Raw genomic sequence first — 21,507 nt, 5'->3', positions numbered from 1 at the left:
TTTTTTTTTTAAAACAATGCGCTGTGCATTTATGTTCTTTTGTCACACGAAAGGTGGTGTAAGGCTACTTTTTGTGAAAAAAATCAACAACATTTAAAATTTAAACCTTGTTAAATGACATTCACTCTTAACGTCTTTGAGTTGAGGGTAAAAATGTGACGTGCACGTGAGCTTCATGGTGGCCACCACTGGGTTGCGGCAGCAAACATAACATCCGGCCGCCATCAGTTCACGTTGGATAAAAATATTACCTCGCAGTCAAAGTTCAGGTGCACTTGTTTTGAACTAGTATTTTTGCGAGGGTATTTTGTCAAATGTCCGATTTTCTAATCATGAAAGAGGAACGAACAAAAAAAAAACAAACAAAAAACGAGCGAGTGCTGAGAAGATGCCACTGAATTATGGAAAAATATGAGCAAGAATGGTGAAAAGGGCTAAAAATGAATTTGTGAAAGTGAAGTGGAAATTGGTGAAAAACTGTCTTTACATACTATTTTATAATTGCAGAATTACTTTGTTTTTTTATACAGAATTAGAGGACTGTTAAAACTTGTGGCCCGTGGGCCAAAAGCAGTACTAGCTATACTATAGCTAGTACTGCTATATAAAGTGAAAAAATACATAAAACATAGGGGTGGGGACTATAGATATTTATTATGCTCGTAGAAAATAACGTGGTAATAATTCCTTGGTCTTCACAGGGTGATTTAATTGAAAAGCGCAATTCTATATTTTTTCATCCCTTTTGTGAGGTCTGTAACGCAAGCAAGCACACACACACACACACTATCCCAAGCTCACACTGAATATAACACAGACACTTTGTGTGTGTGTGTGTGTGTGTGTGTGTGAGAGAGAAAGAAAGAGATGGAGTTTTTGTGTGAATGGGAGAGTGTTTCTGAGTGAAAGTGTGCATATGAGTCAGCACGCACGCACGCACCAGTGTTGGGCGGGTGGGGGTCTCAGGCGGCCCACAGCTGGACACTGAAGAAGGGAGTTTACGCACAGGTCGCAGCTCCCTCGCGACTCTACCTGACAGAAGCCGATGACGAGGATGGCGATGACGAACCCGGCCAGCGTCATCCACGTCACATTAAGCCTTCAGGCCCTACGATTCGGCAAAGTTTCCCCAGCACGCCAGAGCAAAATTGGCACCAACAGTTACTTTTATTTAAAAAATTGCAGTTAAAACATTATTTTATCCCCTACGGGCCGGATTAGAACCCCTGACAGGCCGATTCTGGCCCACAGGCTGTACGTTTGACACCACACTTTTTTTTTTGGGGGGGGGGGGGAAGGTTAGGCAAGACGTTGGTTCATACCATGCAACACAGATCGGAAGCGGTTCTCACAAACACTGGTGCAAGATAAACAATGCTAAATCCTAATGTTGTCTCAGTTTATACATATAAATATTTGAGTTTGCAAGCAGAATCTGTTCTTTTTTTAAAAAATATTCATTTTCTAAATATTCATATTTCTTCATTTATTTTGATTTCGAATATAATGTGCAGTGTCTTGTTCCTTGAGCATGGGCGTCAAACGCAAATTCACGGTGGGCCAAAATTCAGAATTGGGACAGCGTCGCGGGCCAAACTCAATAAAAAATGAAAAATCACTTTCCCTTTCCTGCAGAAATGCAGCGTTAAAGTTTATCATATGACAACAAACTTCAATTTTGCTGAAACACTGAATCTGGTAGAAACAAACTTAAAAATATTATAAACATGAGAAATCAAATTTGCGATTAAAGACATCAGTGGTATTTGTTTGTTGTTTTGCATCGAAATAGAAAACATTCTGTCTCTCTATTCATCTATCTCCAGCTACCTTTCTTTTTTTATGTAAATCTTTTTTGCAAGGCCAACAACAAAACAACCCCCTGCTTTACAGTCCCACAAATTTCCGCCCCCCCCCCCCCCCGCCCAACACCATTGGACTACTTTGCAAAATTTGGATCGCTATATGCAAAATCCCTCTGCATTTTTTGAAGATGCATATAGACCATTTACAAATGTCAGGGATATTCATCTTTCAAGTGAAATTTCAGGATGAACCTAACATGTGTCATAACTGTTACAAGCGTTACAGGTGAACTTAATTAGACCTCCCTTCTCCCAAAATGTTGAATTGCACGTGTTTGATCCATGAAACTTTCCACGGACATCCACTTCTATGATTTTCTGTGACTCTTCCAGTCTCTCTGTTGCAGCTTGTTGATGACACTAAGCTCAGTCGCTAATTCCTGTTTGATGGCAAGGTACTGTTGATCAATTATTAGGTGTTGTTTTGCTCTCATGATGTTTAATACTTTTTTTTTTTTTTATATACCTATCGTAATTGAACCATTAAATGTATTGGATGGCAAGTTGGATGTGCAGAGAAGGTCAAATTAAGTTCCCCTGTATTGCATTATCAGTTGATCCTGACTTTTTTTTTTTTTTTTCTATCAACTATCTATCAACTTTTTTTTCTATCAACTTTCTATCAACTTCTAATTCTAACCCTAACCCTATGGGATGATGGGATTCCAATGCAGTGCACAACTCTAGGCGCTCAACTTTTTTGTCGATACGATTCAAGCGTTCTTATGAAGCGGGAGCAAAGGAAGACGCACTCACCTCGCCCTCGACGTCCTGTGAAGCCTGCGTCGGAGAGCCGGGACAACCGGATCTGGTACTCACGCTGGCTGCATCATGCTGCGTGTGCGTGCGTGCTTTTGACTGATGGTGACCCAAGTCAAACCCACGTCGTTCACTCTTGACACCGCTTTCCCTCCCTCCCTCCCTCACTTTTACACGTCCAACAACATAGTGAGAACTTTAAAAAGGGGTAAAATGCTTCGATCTATTCTGTGTTGGCAAGTAAAGTACAAGGACTTCATTACTGTACTTGGATCTTTTTAGGTTCACTTGAGTATTTCGGACGAGCTTGTTACTTTTTTCAACCGCAGCGGATGAAGACTGTATGTTAAAAAAAAAAAAAAAAGACGGAGAAAGATAAAGTCTCCTGCGGTTGAGATGGTGATTCCTTCAGATCTTGGGGAAGTTGAAAAGAACGGGAAAGGAGCGACATGGAGGAGCATCAAGACGGAAGAATTAACGATGACGCTCACAACGGATTCGGAGAAGCAAGATACTCCCCATCCAAGGCTTTATTCAAGAAAAAAGAAAAAATACATAACATACAGGTAAGGTTTTGTTGTTGTTTTTGTTTTCAGTTATCATTAGCTAATTTAACATGATTTGTTACTCACTTCACAATGTTTGCAAAGCGATGGGAAAACTGTTTTGATTGCGCCAATGCCAATTCGCTCTTAAACAACAACATGCAAGATGGAACAGGATTTGTTTTTTCTCTTCTCAGTATAAATACAATGTCAGTTAATAAAAGAAGGAAACTATCTTGTAAGGAGAGAATTTCTTTGTATTCCCATTTGTGCCAAATGATCAAATCTGGTATTGTATACAATTGACAGCGAAAAATTCATGTTTACTTTTGCACTTAAATACATTTCAAAGTGCCTGCTTTTTTTTTTTTACTTCACTTACCGTGAATGCATGAAAGTGGTGCTACCCAATTTTAATTGTAATTTTTTTTTTTTTAAATATCAAATTTCCCACCACAAGGTCGCTTTGAAGCCCAGTTGTCCAAATTGCCAAGCGCTCAACACCCGTCAGGGATTCATCAGTCAGCGTGTTCTTTTTTTTTTTCAACGGAATTGTGCATGTAAAAGGTCATCAGGTCAGCCATTCGCATGGCTCGTGTTTGTAGTAACACTTGAGCCAAGAGGAACTTCATCACGTGACTTCCACGTTTACTTCATTGGGCAAACCACACTAGAAACCTTTGACCCATTTAGTAGGTCGACTGCTGTAAAAGTCGGAATTAATCTTGGTATATTTCAACTCCCTGTCAGTAATTTGGATCGCTATATCACTTGTACAGTGAGCAATGATTAAAAAATACACAATACACATATACAAGAAGTTATGATGCATTTGGATTTATTCCGAACTCAATCTAAACAATGGAATCTCTCCAAGTTTCATCAGATCATTGAAAAACTAGTTCGCAGCGACGTGGCCTCCTGGTGGTTGACACATGCCAGTGCAGCACGTGTGCCTCTCTTCAAAACTCATCTGCTTTATTACAAAGTGCTGATATACACTATTATGTATTCATTTACAAATATTTGGATCACAATAAATGCTGAAGTAAACAATACTATCATAAAACCAGTATCAAACCCGCAGCTCGGGGACCAGATCTGGCCCGCTGCATCACTCTATGTGGCCCGCTAAAGTGGATCGAGAGTGTTTACTTCTTTCTTGCGATATGGGTTTGTTCTTTGCATTTGGGCAGAACATCTCTCAAATTTAATGTGTTGTTAAAAACATCAATATATATAGCAGTCGAATGTGATTGTGCATTTAAGGTGACTTTACTTTTATATATGGTTTTCCCCTCAACAGAACTCCGACGTGACCCGCAACCAAAATAGGTTTTGACACCCCTAATTTGTAAAACAAGAGGCAAGAGTTTGATGAAAGGCTCAGCTGGACACGAGCAAAAACAGTGAGCTTGAATTCGTTGAACTAGCAAAGCTCGTTTTCGGGCGTTCTAGACGCTCACCGTGAGCGGCCCGGTGCTCTGAATGGCCTTCATGATGAAGTGGACCACTTCGGACGTGGAGCCTTGCCCACCCAGGTCCTGCGTGTGCAGCTGGGTGATAAAAAGATGTGTCAGAAACAATACGTCGAGAATATTCTCGAATACTCGGTCAGGGTGGGGCTGGGCCACATGGCCTTCAAATAAAATAGATGATTTCTTGAAATCAGTTTTTTTCCTCTCTTCAATAAAAGGTCAATCAAAGGACAACGCCGTGATTCAAAACTTGGGCTTTTAACCCCAGACCTAATTGAGTGTGTGTGACGAGCCGTACCCGAGCGTCGGTGACGGTGCCCAGGACGGCCCTGCGGATCATGGCGGCGTACGCGCGGAGCTTGAGGTGATCCAACAGCAGACAGGAAGCCAGAAGCATGGCGGTGGGGTTGGCAGTGTTGCGGTTGGCGATGCTCCTGCCCGTGTTCCTGGTGCCCTGCACGCCACACCACAGCGCAAGTCAGGTAAAGCATGTCTTGTCGCTCTGCGACACACTTTTTCCCATCCTCTGAAAGTAATAGCAGTAAAACCAAACAAAGTCTTTTCAACGTAGACATGTACAAGTTCTAAGTGCATTTCAGAGCACATTGTTAATAAACTATGGGAAATGTGCATGTCCAAAAATGGGATTCCAAATAAAGGAAATCAGAATTCAAAATGGGGAGTAAGGTGAGTAAGGGCGGGGGCCGACTTTCAGCTCAGGCCCTCTTGTTTGCGTGTTCTCACCGTGCTTGTGTGGGTTTCCTGCGAGTTCTCTGGCTTCCTCACACATTCCACAAACATGCATCTTCTACTTTTCCCTTTAGGGGTCGCCACAGCGCGTCATCCTTTTCCACTTAAGCCTATCTCCTCCATCCTCCTCTCGAACACCAACTGCCCTCATGTCTTCCCTCACGACATCCATCCACCTTCTCTTTGGTCTTCCTCGAGCTCTCTTGCCTGGCAGCTCCATCCTCATCATCCTTCCACCAATATACTCACTATTTCTCCTCTGGACGTGTCCAAACCATCGAAGTCTGCTCTCTCTAACTTTGTCTCCAAAACATCGAACCTCGGCCGTCCCTCTGATGAGCTCATTTCTAATTTTATCCAACCTGGTCACTCCGAGAGCGAACCTCAACATCTTCCTCCAGCTCTGCTTCCTCTCGTCTCTTCAGTGCCACTGCCTCTAATCCGTACATCATGGCTGGCCTCACTACTGTTTTATAAACTTCGCCCTTCATCCTAGCAGAGACTCTTCTGTCACTTAACACACCTGACACCTTCCTCCACCTGTTCCAACCTGCGTGGACCCGTTTCTTCACTTCCTGACCACACTCACCATTGCTCTGGACGATTGACCCCAAGTATTTCAAGTCCTCCACCCTTGCTATCTCTCCACCCTGTAGCTTCACTCTCCCCCCACCACCCCTCTCATTCATGCACATATATTCATGTTTTACTTCGGCTAATCTTCATTCCTCTGCTTTCCGGTGCATGCCTCCATCTTTCTAACTGTTCCTCCACCTGCTCCCTGCTTTCACTGCAGATCACAATGTCATCTGCAAACATCATGGTCCACGGGGATTCCAGTCTAACCTCATCTGTCAGCCTATCCATCACCACTGCAAACAGGAAGGGGCTCAGGGCTGATCCCTGATGCAGTCCCACCTCCACCTTAAATTCGTCTGTCACACCTACAGCAGACCTCACCGCTGTTCTGCTGCCCTCGTACATGTCCTGTATTATTCTAACATACTTCTCTGCCACTCCAGACATGCGCATGCAGTACCAAAGTTCCTCTCTGGCTCCTCTGTCATAGGCTTTCTCTTGATCTACAAAGACACAATGCAGCTCCTTCTGACCTTCTCTGTACTTTTCCATCAACATCCTCAAGGCAAATAATGCATCTGTGGTACTCTTTCTAGGCATGAAACCATACTGTTGCTCGCAAATACTCACTTCATCACAACCTTACAGTCGGTAACCTCCTTCAGATGACATCGTCTGCACAAGATGTAATCCACCTGCGTGCTTCTACCGACGCTCTTGTAGGTCACCCTATGTTCCTGCCTCTTCTGGAAAGAAAGTGTTCACTACAGCCATTTGCATCCTTGTTGCAAAGTCTACCACCATCTCTCCCTCCAAGTTCCTTTCCTGGATGCCGTACTTACCCATCACTTCGTCATCACCCCGATTACCTTCACCAACATGTCCATTACAATCTGGACCAATTACGACTCTCTCTCTGTCTGGGATGCTCAGAACTACTTCATCTAGCTCCTTCCAGAATTTCTCTTTCACCTCTAGGTCACATCCTACCTGTGGGGCGTAGCCACTAATCACATTACACATAACACCCTCAATTTCAAAGTTTCAGCCTCATCACTCGATCTGATACTCTTTTCACCTCCGAGACACTCTTAGCCAACTCTTCTTTTAAAATAACCCCGACTCCATTTCTCTTCCCATCTACACCATGGTAAAATAATTTAAACCCTGCCCCTAAACTTCTAGCCTTACTGCCTTTCCACCTGGTCTCCTGGACACACAATATATCAACCTTTTTCCTAATCATCATGCCAACCAACTCCCGAGATTTTCCTGTCATAGTCCCAACATTCAAAGTTCCCACATTCAGTTCTAGGCTCTTCTCTTTCTGCCGAAGAACCCGCTTTCCACCTCCTCCTCTTCTTCGACTTCGACCCACAGTAGCTGAATTTCCACCAGCGCCCTGCAGGTTTGACGGCGCCGGTGGCGGACGTTGTTAACCCGGGCCACGACACATACATACTGTTAGATACATATGTACATGTACATACTGTTAGAATTGCAAATATACAGTACATGCAATAATCATATTAGTTATCCACGGTTCATTGCAGAAGCTACAAAAAAACAACTAAAATCTGCAATATAGACCTTAAATGAAAATATATTTTTTAAATAGTTTAAGCCTTAAAATACCCCCGCACCTGCCTTTGAACACATTTAAACCTTTTCAAAGTTCACAGTTTTAAACGCATTGTAAATAGCCATGACATCACATGTACAAACCCCAGTTCCAATTAAGCTAAACGCAAATATTAACATAATACAATGATTTGGAAATCATTTTCAACCTATATTCAATTATATACACAACAAACACAAGATATTTAATGTACAAACTGATGAACAACTGAGAAAGTTGAGGAATGCTCATCAAACACCTGTTTGGAACATCCCACAGGTGAACAGGCTCATTGGGAACAGGTGGGTGTCACGATTGGGTAGAAAAGGAGCTTCCCTGAATTGATCAGTCATTCACCAGCAAAGATGGGGCGAGCTTCCCCTCTTTGTGAACAAGTGTGTGAGAAAATAGTCGAGCAAGACAAGGGCGTGCAAAATCCTCTCGGACCCGTCTTCAGCTCCGGTCACCGGCTCTTCCAGCTCCTTCCCTCAGGTAGGCGCTACCGATCAATGCAAACTAGAACTAGCAGACATTCCAACAGCTTCTTCTTCCCCCTTGCGATCAACTTCTTAAACACCTAACCTATAATTCCATTACAACAAGCTGGCAATTTTTTGACTTGAGTTCGTTGTCACATTTCTGTGGGGCCAATTATGTATTACTCGTGCACTCACTAAAGTTGTCTCGCCATGCTGCACTATTTGCATATACTGGCCACTCATGCCAGAGTATCATCTGCGCCATTTGCACACCGATTGAGGAGTATCCGCAACATTTGCACAACCAACATGGTCCCAGATGATCGCACTACTCGTCACTTTAAACCGCATACACTCCTTGAAGTCTCGGCGCCCTTTGCACAATGGTCATTGCACCGGACTATTGCAATATTAGTCCTTCGAACTGCTCTGAGTGCTAGAGGACTCTAGCATCTTTTTGCACAATTGTTTTTTGTCAATGTCTTTATGTCTCCAAAGTGTTCTGTAAATTGACTGTCTGTTGTACTAGAGCGGCTCCAACTACCGGAGACAAATTCCTTGTGTGTTTTGGACATACTTGGCAAATAAAGATGATTCTGATTCTGAGCAGTTTAAGGAAAATTTTCCCCAACGTACAATTGCAAGGAATTTAGGGATTTCATCATCTACGGTCCATAATATCATCAAAGGTTAAGATAATCTGGAGAAAACACTGCATGTAATTGGCAAGGCCGAAAACCAACATTGAATGCCCGTGACCTTCAATCCCTCAGGAGGCACTGCATCAAAAACCGTCTTCAATGTGTAAAGCATATCACCACGTGGGCTCAGGAACACTTCCGAAAACCAATGTCAGTAAATACAGTTCGGTGCTACATCCGTAAGTGCAACTTGAAACTCTACTATGCAAAGCAAAAGCCATTTATCAACAACACCCAGAAACGCCGCCGGCTTCTCTGGGCCCGAGCTCATCTAAGATGGACTAATGCAAAGTGGAAAAGTGTTCTGTGGTCCGACAAGTCCACATTTCTATTTGTTTTTGGAAATTGTGGACGTCGTGTCCTCCAGGTCAAAGAGGAAAAGAACCATCCGGACTGTTATGGGCGCACAGTTCAAAAGCCAGCCTCTGTGATGGTATGGGACTGTGTTAGTGCCAATGGCATGGGTAACTTACACATCTGTGAAGGCACCATTAATGCTGAAAGGTACATCCAGGTTTTGGAGAAACATATGCTGCCATCCAAACAACGACTTTTTCATGGATGCCCCTGTTTATTTCAGCAAGGCAATGCCAAACCACATTCTGCACGTGTTACAACAGCGTGGCTTCGGAGTAAAAGAGTGCGGGTACTAGACTGCCCTGCCTGCAGTCCAGACCTGTCTCCCATTGAAAATGTGTGGCACATTATGAATATGACAACGGAGACCCTGGACTGTTGAACAGCTGAAGCTGTACATCAAGCAAGAATGGGAAAGAATTCCACCTACAAAGCTTCAACAATTAGTGTCCTCAGTTCCCAAACGTTTATTGAATGTTGTTAAAAGAAAAGGTGATGTAACATAGTGGTAAACATGACCCTGTCCCAGCTTTTTTGGAACGTGTTGCAGCAATAAAATTCTAAGTTCATGATTATTTGCTAAAAACAATCAAGTTTATCAGTTTGAACATAATTATCTTGTCTTTGTAGTATATTCAATTAAATATAGGTTGAACATGATTTGCAAATCATTGAATTCTGTTTTTATTTATGTTTAACACACCGTCCCAACTTCATTGGAATTGGGGTTGTACATATAGGTTTTGGAGCACTATATGCTGCCATCCAAGCAACGTCTTTTTCAGAAAGACAATGCCGAGCCACATTCTGCACGTTACAAAAGCTGGCTCTGGAGTAAAAGAGTGCAAGTACTAGACAGGCCTGCCAGCAGTCCAGACCTGTCTCCCGTTGAAAATATGTGGCGCATCATGAAATGCAGAACTCAGACTGTTGACCAAATTAAGTTGAACATCAAGCAAGAATGGGAAAGAATTCCAGCTACAATGATTCAACAATTAGTGGTATCAGTTCCCAAATGCTTATTGAGTGTTGTTAAAAGGAAAGGTGATGAAACACAATGGTAAACATGCATGAAAAGGTCAATAGTCTGCAGCATCCCGGTGAGAAAGTGGACGGATGGAGTGTTTCAGTAAAATTGAGGTTCCACTCACCGTCTCAAACACAGCGTAGTCCCGACCGTAGTTGGCTCCAGGCACCAGGCCCGGTCCGCCCACCAGCCCGGCGCATATGTTGCTCACCACGCTGCCGTACAGGTTGGGCATGACCATCACATCGAACTGCTGTGGCCTGGAAACCAGCTGACACACACAAACACACACACACACACACACACGTCTGGTTTGGGGGAATTTACGGATCAAGTACTGTAATTCAGTAGATTTTTCAGGTATCTGTATTTGACTTGAGTATTTATTTTTCTGATGACTTTTTACTCCCTAAATTTGAAAACGAATATCTGTCCTTTCTCCACCTTACTTTGTCAAAATGTGCTCATTATGTTTTTCAGCCTTTGCGGACAATGGCACGATGTAAAAAAAACAAAAGGAAGTAAATGGACAGAGGAAACGTCAAGTCGTGGCTGAGGTCTTGATGGATTGAGATATTGGGGGCTTAGTAAGGCAGTGGAGGGGGGGGGGGGGGGTATATTTTGTGGTATAGCACAAACATGAAGTAACATGAACCAGGGAGCTTTAAAGACGCAACACAATCGGAGAACCAAGATATTCCCCGTCCACGGCCGAGGATTGATGATGTTGCCGGCTAAAAAAAAATATATAAATGATCCATCTAAGCTGAAAGAACGCATACAGATGAGGTTTGCACCATGAGCTAATTTAGCGTTTTGTGCTATATTGTTTTGTTCTGCTAACACGGGGCATGTGTCTTCAATCGTGATTATGCTGTTAGAATGTAGCTAGCATGTCCAGTTGTTTTTTTTGTTTGTTTTTGGTTCGTTTCAGTGTGTGTGTTTATGCTCGTAAATAAAAGGAAAACAACGTTACATTTGTTCTTTTTCCCACTTTTACTATAGTGTTTTTGTTACACGAGTACTTCTACTGAAGTACACAGTGTGAGTACTTTTGCCACCTCTGCTGTCTAAGCCCACACTCGCCTGCATGGTGGTGTTGTCCACAATCATGCTGTCAAAGGCGATCTCCGGGTAACCGCGAGCAACCTCCTGACAGCACTCCAGGAAGAGGCCGTCGGCCAACTTCCTGCACCAAACACAAAATTAAGATCAAGCTTCAAGATGTGAGAGGATGCAGGCCGAGGCGTGCGAGGGAACAAACACTGACATGATGTTGGCCTTGTGCACGGCGGTCACTCGTCTACGACCTTTCTCGCAAGCTGTTCTGAAGGCGTAGTCGGCGATGCGTAAAGATTTGCTCCTGGTGATGATCTTCAGACATTCCACCACTCCTGGAACATTCTGTCCAAGGACGCACAGGTGGAAGGAAGCTTCAATTGTTCGCCCTCAAGTGCTAAGCAAGTCCCAAGTTACTATGGCAAAACAATCAAGCTAATCAGCTGGAGTCCCCGCTACATTTCAAGCAAGTCGAGTCAAGCTTTTGAGCTTGGGAAAGACGAGAAAATCACTTGCACCCGGATGGGGTGAGTTGGGATGTTGCTCCAGCACGGCAATGTTTTTCTCGGCCAGGAGGGGTCGGATGATGTCGTTGAACAGATGGCCCAAATTGAAGGGGAAAAACTCGAACCACTGTATATGTTTTGTGACACCAGTCCTCGACCTATTCTGACATACCTCATATTTATATATTTGACTAAATCGGAATTTTCATTTACAATGTCGACCTGGAGGAAATTTAGGGTTCAGTGTCCTAGTGTCTTGCCCAAAGACACTTCGAAGGCGGACACGCAGAGCCGAGATTCAAACTATCGACCCTTCGGTCAGCGGACGGCCTGCTATACCGACTGAACCGCAGTCGCCCAAACAAAGGCCATACTATGTGCAGATTTTCAACTGTAAACAGGAACGTCATGTGTTGAGTCTAAGTTGAGTCAGTTCCCAAGTCCTAAAGTTGCAAGGAAGCTACGAGCCAAGTTTAGAAGTTGGACGTCAGGCAAAAATTAAGAACCGCACCTCATGTTCCAGGCTGCTGTACTCGCCCTCTGTGTTCTCTCTGATGATCAGGATGTCGATGTCGTGATGTCGGCTCGGCACGCCGGGCAGAGACCTGCAGTGCATCACGTTGGCGTACAGATCCAAAGTGGTTCTGCGTTGTGAGCGAACATGGGCCGAACAATGGAGACACGGAGACTTTTATCACAAAAAGTATCAATGGTATGCAGTCAACACTTCACCTACTCACTGAAACGCTCGCCTATTTGCATTTTTTAAATTTGCTCGAAGATGCCACAAGATGGTGTCAAAGCCCTGGCTCATGTTGAAGTGCCACATCTCGACTGAAAAAGTAACATTTTTTGTAGGATGGGAGGAGTTAAGTTTAGCCTGGGTTGGTTGTCAGGCCTTTAGTGCAACATTTTCAGATCACATACAACCCACCCACCAACACCGCACGCAATTTGTTCAGAGTGAACGTCCAATTTTTCAAATGCCTTTTGAGATATTCGTACAGTAAATAAGGCCCTGAGGCTATGCTCATAGCTGTATGTTCAAAAATAACAAAAAAATCATACCCAGCATTATACCCTGCAGTTAGACCGTAGCCTGAGAGTCTTGTGTTATATGTTTTGGGAGAGAAATCCCACGCAGGTACGCTGACACAGGCTTGAGATTTGAACCCAAAACATTCTTGCCGTGAGGAAGACGTGCTGACTACATCGTGAATCTCGGATGTCACAGTGCAGTGTTGCTGTAGTCCTACTCACCGGAGCAGGTTGTTTCTGGATTTGTAGGAGGGGGGTAAATTGTGGTTGGTCTCAAGATTACCTGAATAAATTCACAGTTACCGTATACAACTGCACAGCATAAAAGACACACACACACAAACATCATTTACCTTTGAGTGCAACTCCATTGCGCCTGATTGCCATAATGGCATTGTTGATGTCATCCTCCGAGGCCGCGGACGAGTCCACATTGACAACCTCAAAGTCCACGGGAACACAACAGAACCTGACAGGAAAAAAAAAAATGGTACTGTGTAGATAAAGATGGAGATGTTTTTGATTCTTAAATCCATCCTCGTGGATATTCATGTTGATGATTTTCGAGAATGAGTGATTCCCAACAATTAACGTGTGTCGGAGAATTATTATGAACTTCTTTCAAGTCATGCATCTTTGTTCATCTGTCTATGCCAGTGATGTATAGTGACAGGCAGAACAATGAGATGCACTTCCGCTGGATGGCCGAAGGTACTATAACCCTGTGGATGCACCTGTTGTCGTCCATACAACAGAATAATAGCCAAGTGTTCAACTAAAAACACCAAGATTTCACAAAAGTCAATTCGTGAGTGGGCCAAGATTTTTTTTTCCCAGGTGAAATTGGAAATATGTGCCTTGGCTCACTGAAGATTGGGAAACACTGGACTAGATTGTTGATGATGATTATGAAAGATGCTGCTGATGATTATTTGGATTCATTTCAACAGTGATGTGTCCAGTCAACACATTTCTCGTCTCTGCACCGAAACAGCTCCTGCACGTGGTTGACCAGCTCAGGCCCGATGCCGTCTCCGGGAATCAGCGTGACGGTGTGCCTGCCTCCATATTGTGCCGGTGGAGGCTGTAACACACGCACGCACACACACACACACACACGCACACGCACACACACCGTCGCACCAATATCCCGATGACTTGTACCTGCACGGTAATCATCCATACTCACAATCATCTGGTGAGTCTAGATGGCGCAAAGATGGGATTTATGGCGGAGGAGAGAAAAGGGGGATGTTAGTGAGGGATGGGAATGAGAGGACAACGTAACACGAGGGCAGACGGGAAAGCTAGTGCGGGTCGTGTGTGCGTTTCTCACAGTGTACGCGGACTTCCGTTGACGAGAGGCCGAAGCACACGCCTGCAGATCCAAAGAGAAGATGTGAGAAGATGCAAGGATCAACAAACGCCAAACGCTGTCGAGCAGTTGCTGCTTCGTTTGCACTTTGAAACTCAACATTTGGTGCACCCACCGGCACAAATACAAAAGATCCATTGCACAGGAGCTGAAGTGGAGTAACTAATGTTGTGGCTGTAGAAAGAGAATGCACAAATGTGTATTTTGTTTTTCATTATGTTGATAGATTTAAAACATAATTCATTCTAATTATTGTGAGGAGATGGAGACAATGTTTTTTTTTCTTCCTTTCGCTGTCTTCTAAAACAAGTCAGCGGCAATTGTTGATCAACTAAATGTTTACTGGTTGTTCACAATTTGAAACTGAGACGATAAGAGTTCGCTGGTAGATGCTCTGTCTTGTTTTTTGTTTTGTTTTTTTCACTTGACTTGCTCTGTTTGTGCAGGTTGCTGTGGTCCACTTCTACGCTGTTGCTTTGAATAATTTATCAATCTGACAAGCGTTTGCTCAGGTGTATACTTTTACAACACCATCTCATTTGTGACAGCAGAAGTGTATAAATATCCCTCAGTTTCAATACTTTGTTACTGTACTGAACGTTTTTTTTTCAGGTATCTGTATTTTGCGTGCTTCTTTATCTTTTACTCCCTACATTTTAAAACAGTACTTTCTACTGCTTACTTTGCCAAGCTAGGCGTGTTACTTTTTTTCATTGCATTAACGACGACGATGGCAACAGATTCGGAGACGCAAGATATTCCCTTATTTAAACACAATTGTTTGCTCCAGAAATGATTCACGGTGAACGTGTTGTATATGGGGCCAGCCTATAAAGCACCCGCTGCTGGCTTTTCAAAGATTCTCCACTTAATCTGAAATAACACACACAAAAAAAGTAAAAGTGCACTTTTTTTTTTAATCATTTGCCAATTCATCATATTCCCCCCCCCCCCCCCCGTCAGTTCATAACGTCATCACACGTCATATTGTATGCATGAGAGAAACGTTTCATTCGGCCAATTTATCAAAACGGGTATTGCATTTAAATGACATTACAAATGAATTGGTACTTTTCAGTACTTCTACTTTTACATTCCAAGAGTATTTTTTTTGTTTTGTTCACAAGTATCTGGAACGTCCGTACTTTGGCCATCTCACGGCGGAAGCTTCGGCTGTATCAAAAGACGTTTGATTGTCGTGTGGTGCTGAACGGAAAGCGACACATCCAAAGCAGTTGCATGCGGCTTGCGTAACCGACCGTCTGCTGCGGGCCGTTAATCTGTTTAGCGTCCCTCGTCCCATATCAAACTCTACAAGTGAGACTACTCCCCCTTCCCCCCCCACCCCCCCCAAAAAAAAATAAAAAAATAAAAAGTTTGGGAGACTTTGATGTTGGAAGTGTCCATATTCAGGTATCGGCGTTCCTACCTTGGCCTGCAGGCGGTTGCAAAGCCCGGTCTTGAGCGCCGTGCGCATGTAGCTGAGGCCGCGGGCCGTCATGAGTCCTTCTCCCCCGCAGGTGGACGACTTGTTGATCCTCGATGGCCGAAAGTGGACCGGTTGGACGCGGGCTCGCGCTGCGCGTTCACGCGTCATCGCGCTCCCAGGCGCCGACTGCTTCATCCAACGGAAGAAATCCAGTGAGGGAGTAACGAATTACTAAATACTTCATGACTATACGCGCGCACTTGTTGGGGGAGGCGGACCTTCGCTACATCATGAAGCGTTATTTTTTAAAAAACCAACACTTTTTTAAAATAAAAAAAACGAAGAAAACTCCATCCCCAACAAACACAGAGCAACAGCACCATCTATTGGTAGTTATTGTACTACAACAGAGGAGGTTGTTGGCAAGTGCTTGTAGTTTTCCATAGTCAGGCTAATGTATTTAATATTTGTGTTATACATATTTAGTTTTTCTGATCGCTTAAAATAACATCTAAGTGCGAGGTGAGGCAGACAATACCACGGGCAATTTCCTGGCACCTCAAAATTTCCAGGGGTCCCCCAAACATCTCATTAAAATATTGATTAATATTGTTTTTTTTCATTGATGTATTTAAAGCAACTATTATTGTTTTAGGCTTTTCAAACAGTGGTGTTGTAATTCTGTCTCGCGTGTTGGAGTGAACAAACATTTACTTCGTTTTTATCTGTAAGGCTTATTTTATACAGCAACTCCAGAACATAGTACATGTTGGAACTCTCGTTACACAACAACATCATCGGCTACTCGTTCAGCTGGAAAATTGTGTCACTTCTCACTTCCGACTGTGCAGCAGTACAGTACTTACTGCTCCCTCCCCTTCTCATGCAATGGACTAGTCCATCTTCTTTCTGGGCATGACTTAATAGAGGATGAAACAAACTTGTTGGCGTGGTTGGGGAGGGGAAATTAAGTGGCAGCTGCAGTATGTGCATTCTAAAACGATGCTCGAAATGAACGCCAAACATAAATGAGATTATATGTAACCAATAAAAAAAATCTCTAAACTGGACTACTGATCCAAATTGGATTTAATTAATAAAGAAAGACCAACGCAGGCAATTGAAGATCTGCTTCGGTTATCGGGTCAGAAAATATCAGTCTACCGATTTTTAACGCCAGTGTGCTAATTTAATGGGAGATATTTATTTGCCATTACATCAGCAGCCGTTTGGCTCATCAATTTGTAAATCGGACTCTAATGCCTCACCAGTCCATGCACCTCACGTGACGAGTATATTTAGTCATTTAGGGGCCCACGGCGCACCGAGTCATTGGGCCCTCCACATCTGTGTACTGATTTTGAAAATGAATGCTTATTATCAGCTATTAGCTATTATTAGATTTATGATGATTATATTATTATTATTCAGCCCGTGGCTCACACTATCAGACAGTTGAGCGCATTCTGCTAGTTATACACCCACAATACTTTACGTTTCCACTTACTATGGTAGCCTGAATAACACAAAATACTATATATCATCCGAGGTCTGAGTGTGGGCCGTTAAAGGGTGATTGGCGGTTCTGACGCCTTCAAAGATGAACAAACAAAAGGGACATTGCAGATGAACGCTCAGGGGGACAATTAAGAGGGAATTCTGACTCAAGTCACTGTGTGAGGAGTGCTTGGGCGTGAGTTGTGGCTGACAGCAGCTCTTGTGTGAATGTGCATTCTATTACCACTCATGGGAATAAAGCGACCGAAAGGCATCACCAACTGTGTCATCCTTAACCACAACCAAGAACACTACAGTACGCAACATTTGGGAATTTGAGCAACAACATGTAATTTTGGGGGTGCCACAGGGGCGGCCTAGCCCATTGTTAACCCCCGCCCCCCCCCCCCCCCCCAGATCCACCACAAGTTGTCAACATGGAAAGAAGCGAGCCAGACTACCTGTTACTTAAGTCATTGAACACACCATCGTCATCGACTGGACGGCTATTCATATTTGTGTGTGAAATCAATACTTAATTGTGTTAAACATTCTAGGGTCCGCGTTATTTTACATCGTTAAAAACTGGGTGAATGTGAATATCAACATGTTGGGAAAGACACTCGCAGACCGCATTTTGATGGAGTAACAATAAAGCCGTTTGCACATTTCATTATGACTTCGAACACTTTCGGGAAAAATCGCCTCTGCGCTTTACGAGCTTGGTCCAAAAGGTCGCTCCGCGGCGACGGTAGTTGTAGTTATTTTCTCAATGTCGGTCCCCTGTTGTAAAATGGAGGTGAAGTCAGCTTTGTACTGCATTTCCCATGATACCCCGCGGTGGCGCCTCCCTCCCTCCCTTCCTGCCTCCGCCCTCTCTCCCACTCGGCTGGGCCGCGAGGAAGTCGCAAGATGGCCGATGTCGCTTGGAAGTAAGGTTCCCCTCCGCAATATGAGCAAGCCGTGAGCGTGGACGACAGCGAGGGAGCCACAATCGGGCTTTTCTTTTCATTTCCTTTCTTTTTATTCCGTTAAACATCCATCTCATTCCTTCCGCGTCCAAATCACGCCGGGGACCCTGCCAGCCAGCCAGCAGCAGCAGCTAGCCACACACACACGCACACACAGCAAATACAAGCACAGCCACGCAGACACGACGACGTGTGCGTTGCGCGTTGATTCTAGTTCGTATTTTAAAGCGGGCCACCCAAATGCGGAAACGTAACCCGGTTTTGAGTTGACTGTACGGGGGGAAAAAATGGTCGCTGTCAGTTGAAACAGTTGAGCTAGCCGCTCGGTTTAACATGTCCGCGAAGTGGCCATCCAGCTCGGCTAACTAGTAGTGCGCAGTTTCGCATCCATTTCATGTGTGGGCATTTCTCGGCCACTTTTTGACACCACCGCGGGGGCGACTGTGTCTTCGGGAGCTAGCGATGTTGTGGATGGAGTAAAAACTGACAACCAGTCGTAGCTACACTGGCCTTGTGGGCCAGAATCCACAGAGATGGACACGGCACTCCGCAGCCACGACTAGATCTAAATTTGACTCTTATTTTTGACTGGGGGGTGGTGGACGTAACTCATCAGCCACAATCACACGGGTGATTCGTCTCGTCACTCGTTCGGGTGCGGGCTTCTTGGCAGGCTAAAGCCACCCCACTTGTCACTACTTCGGTCGGGAGACGGTTAGCTCGCAGTCGCCTAGCTCGTCTCGCCCCTCATCCCGTTGCAAACACGGCGTACCGAACGTATTCCGAGCCCGCTCCCGGCCACACGCACAGGCTCAACACCACCGTCATGGGCGTGCAGGGCTTCCAGGAGTATCTGGAGAAGCGATGTCCCGGCGCCGCGGTGCCCGTGGACCTGCTCAAGCTCGCCCGTACCGCGGCCCGCCAGCCCCCTCACCACCATCACCACCCTCACCCTCACCACCTGCACCACCCCGGGCCCATGCCTCCCCCGCCTCCGCCGCCCCCGCCCGCCAGGATCCTCGTCGACGCCGACTCCGGCCTGCAGCGCCTCTACGGCGGCTACCAGACGGACTGGGTGTGCGGCGGCCAGTGGAACGCCATGCTGGGCTACCTGGCCGCCCTGTCGCAGGCCTGTTTGTTCCAGGGGGGCCTGGAGCTGGTGGTGGTGTTCAACGGCACGCTGGGGAAGGAGCGCTGGCCCGAGTGGGCGCGGCGAGCTCAGGGCCAGCGGCAGACTGCGCAACTCATCGTCAACCACGTCGGCAGCAAGGCCACACCGCCTCCCCGAGCATGGTTCCTGCCCCCGGCCTGCCTCAGCCACTGTATCCGCCTCGCCATGTTCCGCTTCCGAGTGAGGGTGAGCAATTGGGTCGCCGCCGATTGATTATGCTGCTCATTTGGACCTTCTCTTCCAGGTTTTTGTCATTTGTGGTGGTAGAAGTACAGATACAGATAACTGGCTCTCACCCAAGTAAAAAGTACATAATCTGAACTTCACAAGGGGGGGGGGGGGGAATATATATATATATATATATATATATATATATATATATATATTTTAACTGTCAATCAGCGCTGCAACTAACTTATTATTTTCCTGAGTCCTACAAAAATTGGACAATATTTACTGAGAGGGTGAAATTTCGAGGATTTACACAATTTTAAGTTAAACAAGGCCTCTAAACAATCGATTTATCAAAACAGTTGTCAATTTGGTAATCAATTAGTCGTCAGTCCATTATTTGTTGCACCTCTACTGCCAATTATTTTCAATACAGTTTTGATGTCTTCTCTACACACAAGATGGTTTCCCTTTTTGGTTAACTTTTATAGTGCTCAGCTTGTGAGGAACTATTGCCACCTTTCCATCATGGCCACTTTTGGGATGTTAAAAATCACGCCTTTACTGTTTTTCATGTAACCAGTAGATCACAAATGTAGCAGAAGCCAAATATTTCCTGGAAAACTAATTGTTTAGCTTTAACTGGCTCGCAGTCACCGTTTTCCTCATGTAAAACTAAAAACAGGCTCACAAGTTGACTTGGTCGCCTATGTATTACATTACATGAACTCTGTGAACTTGACATACATTGTTGAAGAATTGCTGACTGGGTCGTCAATTTATTAGGCCTTAGTGCAACACAGTGGATTTTTAGAGTATTTCATATGTTTGGACATTGAATGTAGGCATGGAAGGATTCAATCATGAATCAATTTATGCCTTGTTTACATTTCAGCAGTGCTAATTAGACTTTACGCCGATCTGATCGGTGTTATCGGTATCGGCCGATAATTAGCATTTTATGCTTATCGGCTTACATGTCATAAGACGCCGATCCGATCAATGACATCAACTATCGGCTCTGCACAAGACATTTAACTCTGCGTCTTCGTCGCGTATGAATCCAAAAGCTAGTTTATTTTTAGCCTTGTCACGTTTCTTGTTGCACAGTACGGTAACTATCTGATGGCCAATAAAGTTTTTTCAATCTTGTCGGTGGAAAAAACACGTCATCGGTGAGGGACTATTTTGCGGTGTCTCAGACAAACAACACGCTAGTTATTTGCAGTCTGTGCACAATTGAAGTACGTCGTGAGGAACGTCATCTAAATGCTTCACAACACATTTGATCGAGCACCTGAAGAATGTACACGAGGAGGTGCATGCCGCTTTCAAGCAACACAGCGTGGGGGGGGGGGGGGGGTCAAGCTGACTCGAACTCTGGACAACACCGTCTATATAGTAGGGACAGTAAGAAAGTTAGAGTAAGCATGTCCATCCATCCATCCATTTTCTGAGCCGCTTCTCCTCACTAGGGTCGCGGGCATGCTGGAGCCTATCCCAGCTGTCATCGGGCAGGAGGCGAGGTACACCCTGAACTGGTTGCCAGCCAATCGCAGGGCACATAGAAACAAACAACCATTCGCACTCACAGTCATGCCTACGGGCAATTAAGAGTCTCCAATTAATGCATGTTTTTGGGATGTGGGAGGAAACCGGAGTGCCCGGAGAAAACCCACGCAGGCACGGGGAGAACATGCAAACTCCACACAGGCAGGGCCGGGGATTGAACCCGGGTCCTCAGAACTGTGAGGCTGACGCTCTAACCAGTCGTCCACCGTGCCGCAGTAAGCATGTCATTAACAGTATTTAATAGTTTAATTGCAATAAAGTAATTTAATTACAGTAAGTTAGCACCCATTATGTCTGTCATGTAATGTTGATTTGACCTAAACCTATGTCAGTGGCCAATCCTTGAATGCCCCCGAGATTTGTGTTCTAACTTTTGTCTAAAATGCTAGAGAATAATTTGAGCTCCGACGGGCTCCAGCACGCCGGCAACCCTTGTGAGGATAAGCTGTACAGAAAATGGATGGATGGATCCAGTATACAGGACACAAGTATATACAACCCCAATTCCAATGAGGTTGGGACGTTGTGCGAAACATAAACACAGAATACAATGATTT

At 44.7% G+C, this 21,507-nt stretch overlaps 2 protein-coding genes across 4 annotated transcripts in view; one reads left to right on the top strand and one right to left on the bottom strand.

Moving 5' to 3' along the window:
• Positions 1-3,990: 3,990 nt before the first annotated feature.
• LOC133400660 (isocitrate dehydrogenase [NAD] subunit gamma, mitochondrial-like) lies at positions 3,991-15,772 on the bottom strand. Of its 3 annotated transcripts, XM_061673542.1 has the most exons (13): positions 15,569-15,653; positions 14,255-14,313; positions 14,101-14,142; positions 13,954-13,968; positions 13,751-13,848; positions 13,118-13,233; positions 12,987-13,047; positions 12,238-12,370; positions 11,432-11,565; positions 11,248-11,350; positions 10,286-10,432; positions 4,946-5,101; positions 3,991-4,725 (listed from the first exon to the last, which is right to left on the bottom strand). In XM_061673542.1, the coding sequence occupies exons 4-13, from the start codon at positions 13,957-13,959 to the stop codon at positions 4,624-4,626; spliced, it is 1,056 nt and encodes a 351-aa protein (XP_061529526.1). In that variant the 5' UTR covers positions 13,960-13,968; positions 14,101-14,142; positions 14,255-14,313; positions 15,569-15,653; the 3' UTR covers positions 3,991-4,623. The 3 variants fall into 3 exon arrangements, with proteins under 3 accessions (XP_061529526.1, XP_061529512.1, XP_061529519.1); XM_061673528.1 differs by lacking the exon at positions 14,255-14,313 and having other exon boundaries at positions 15,569-15,772; XM_061673535.1 differs by lacking the exons at positions 11,248-11,350; positions 11,432-11,565; positions 14,255-14,313 and having other exon boundaries at positions 15,569-15,772.
• Positions 15,773-17,955: 2,183 nt separating this feature from the next.
• fam120c (family with sequence similarity 120 member C) overlaps positions 17,956-21,507 on the top strand; it is a 32,526-nt gene continuing 28,974 nt past the window's right edge. The window contains 1 exon segment of the mRNA XM_061673516.1: positions 17,956-19,393. Coding sequence (XP_061529500.1) covers positions 18,863-19,393 — 531 coding nt within the window. The 5' untranslated portion in view covers positions 17,956-18,862.

Source organism: Phycodurus eques, chromosome 1, assembly GCF_024500275.1.
Source record: "Phycodurus eques isolate BA_2022a chromosome 1, UOR_Pequ_1.1, whole genome shotgun sequence".
NCBI lineage: Eukaryota > Metazoa > Chordata > Actinopteri > Syngnathiformes > Syngnathidae > Phycodurus > Phycodurus eques.
The sequence above is the reverse complement of the archived record's forward strand: the minus strand, read 5'-3'. Positions and strand labels throughout refer to the sequence as shown.

Excerpts from the sequence above, each read along its gene's own strand:
- LOC133400660 (XM_061673528.1), bottom strand. The coding sequence starts at position 15,763 with ATGAAGCAGTCGGCGCCTGGGAGCGCGATGACGCGTGAACGCGCAGCG. Across the intron at positions 13,234-13,750 it reads CACGTGCAGGAGCTGTTTCG|GTTCTGTTGTGTTCCCGTGG; the intron begins GTGCAGAGACGA and ends TTTTCCTGTCAG. Across the intron at positions 5,102-10,285 it reads ACTACGCTGTGTTTGAGACG|GGCACCAGGAACACGGGCAG; the intron begins GTGAGTGGAACC and ends TGTGGCGTGCAG.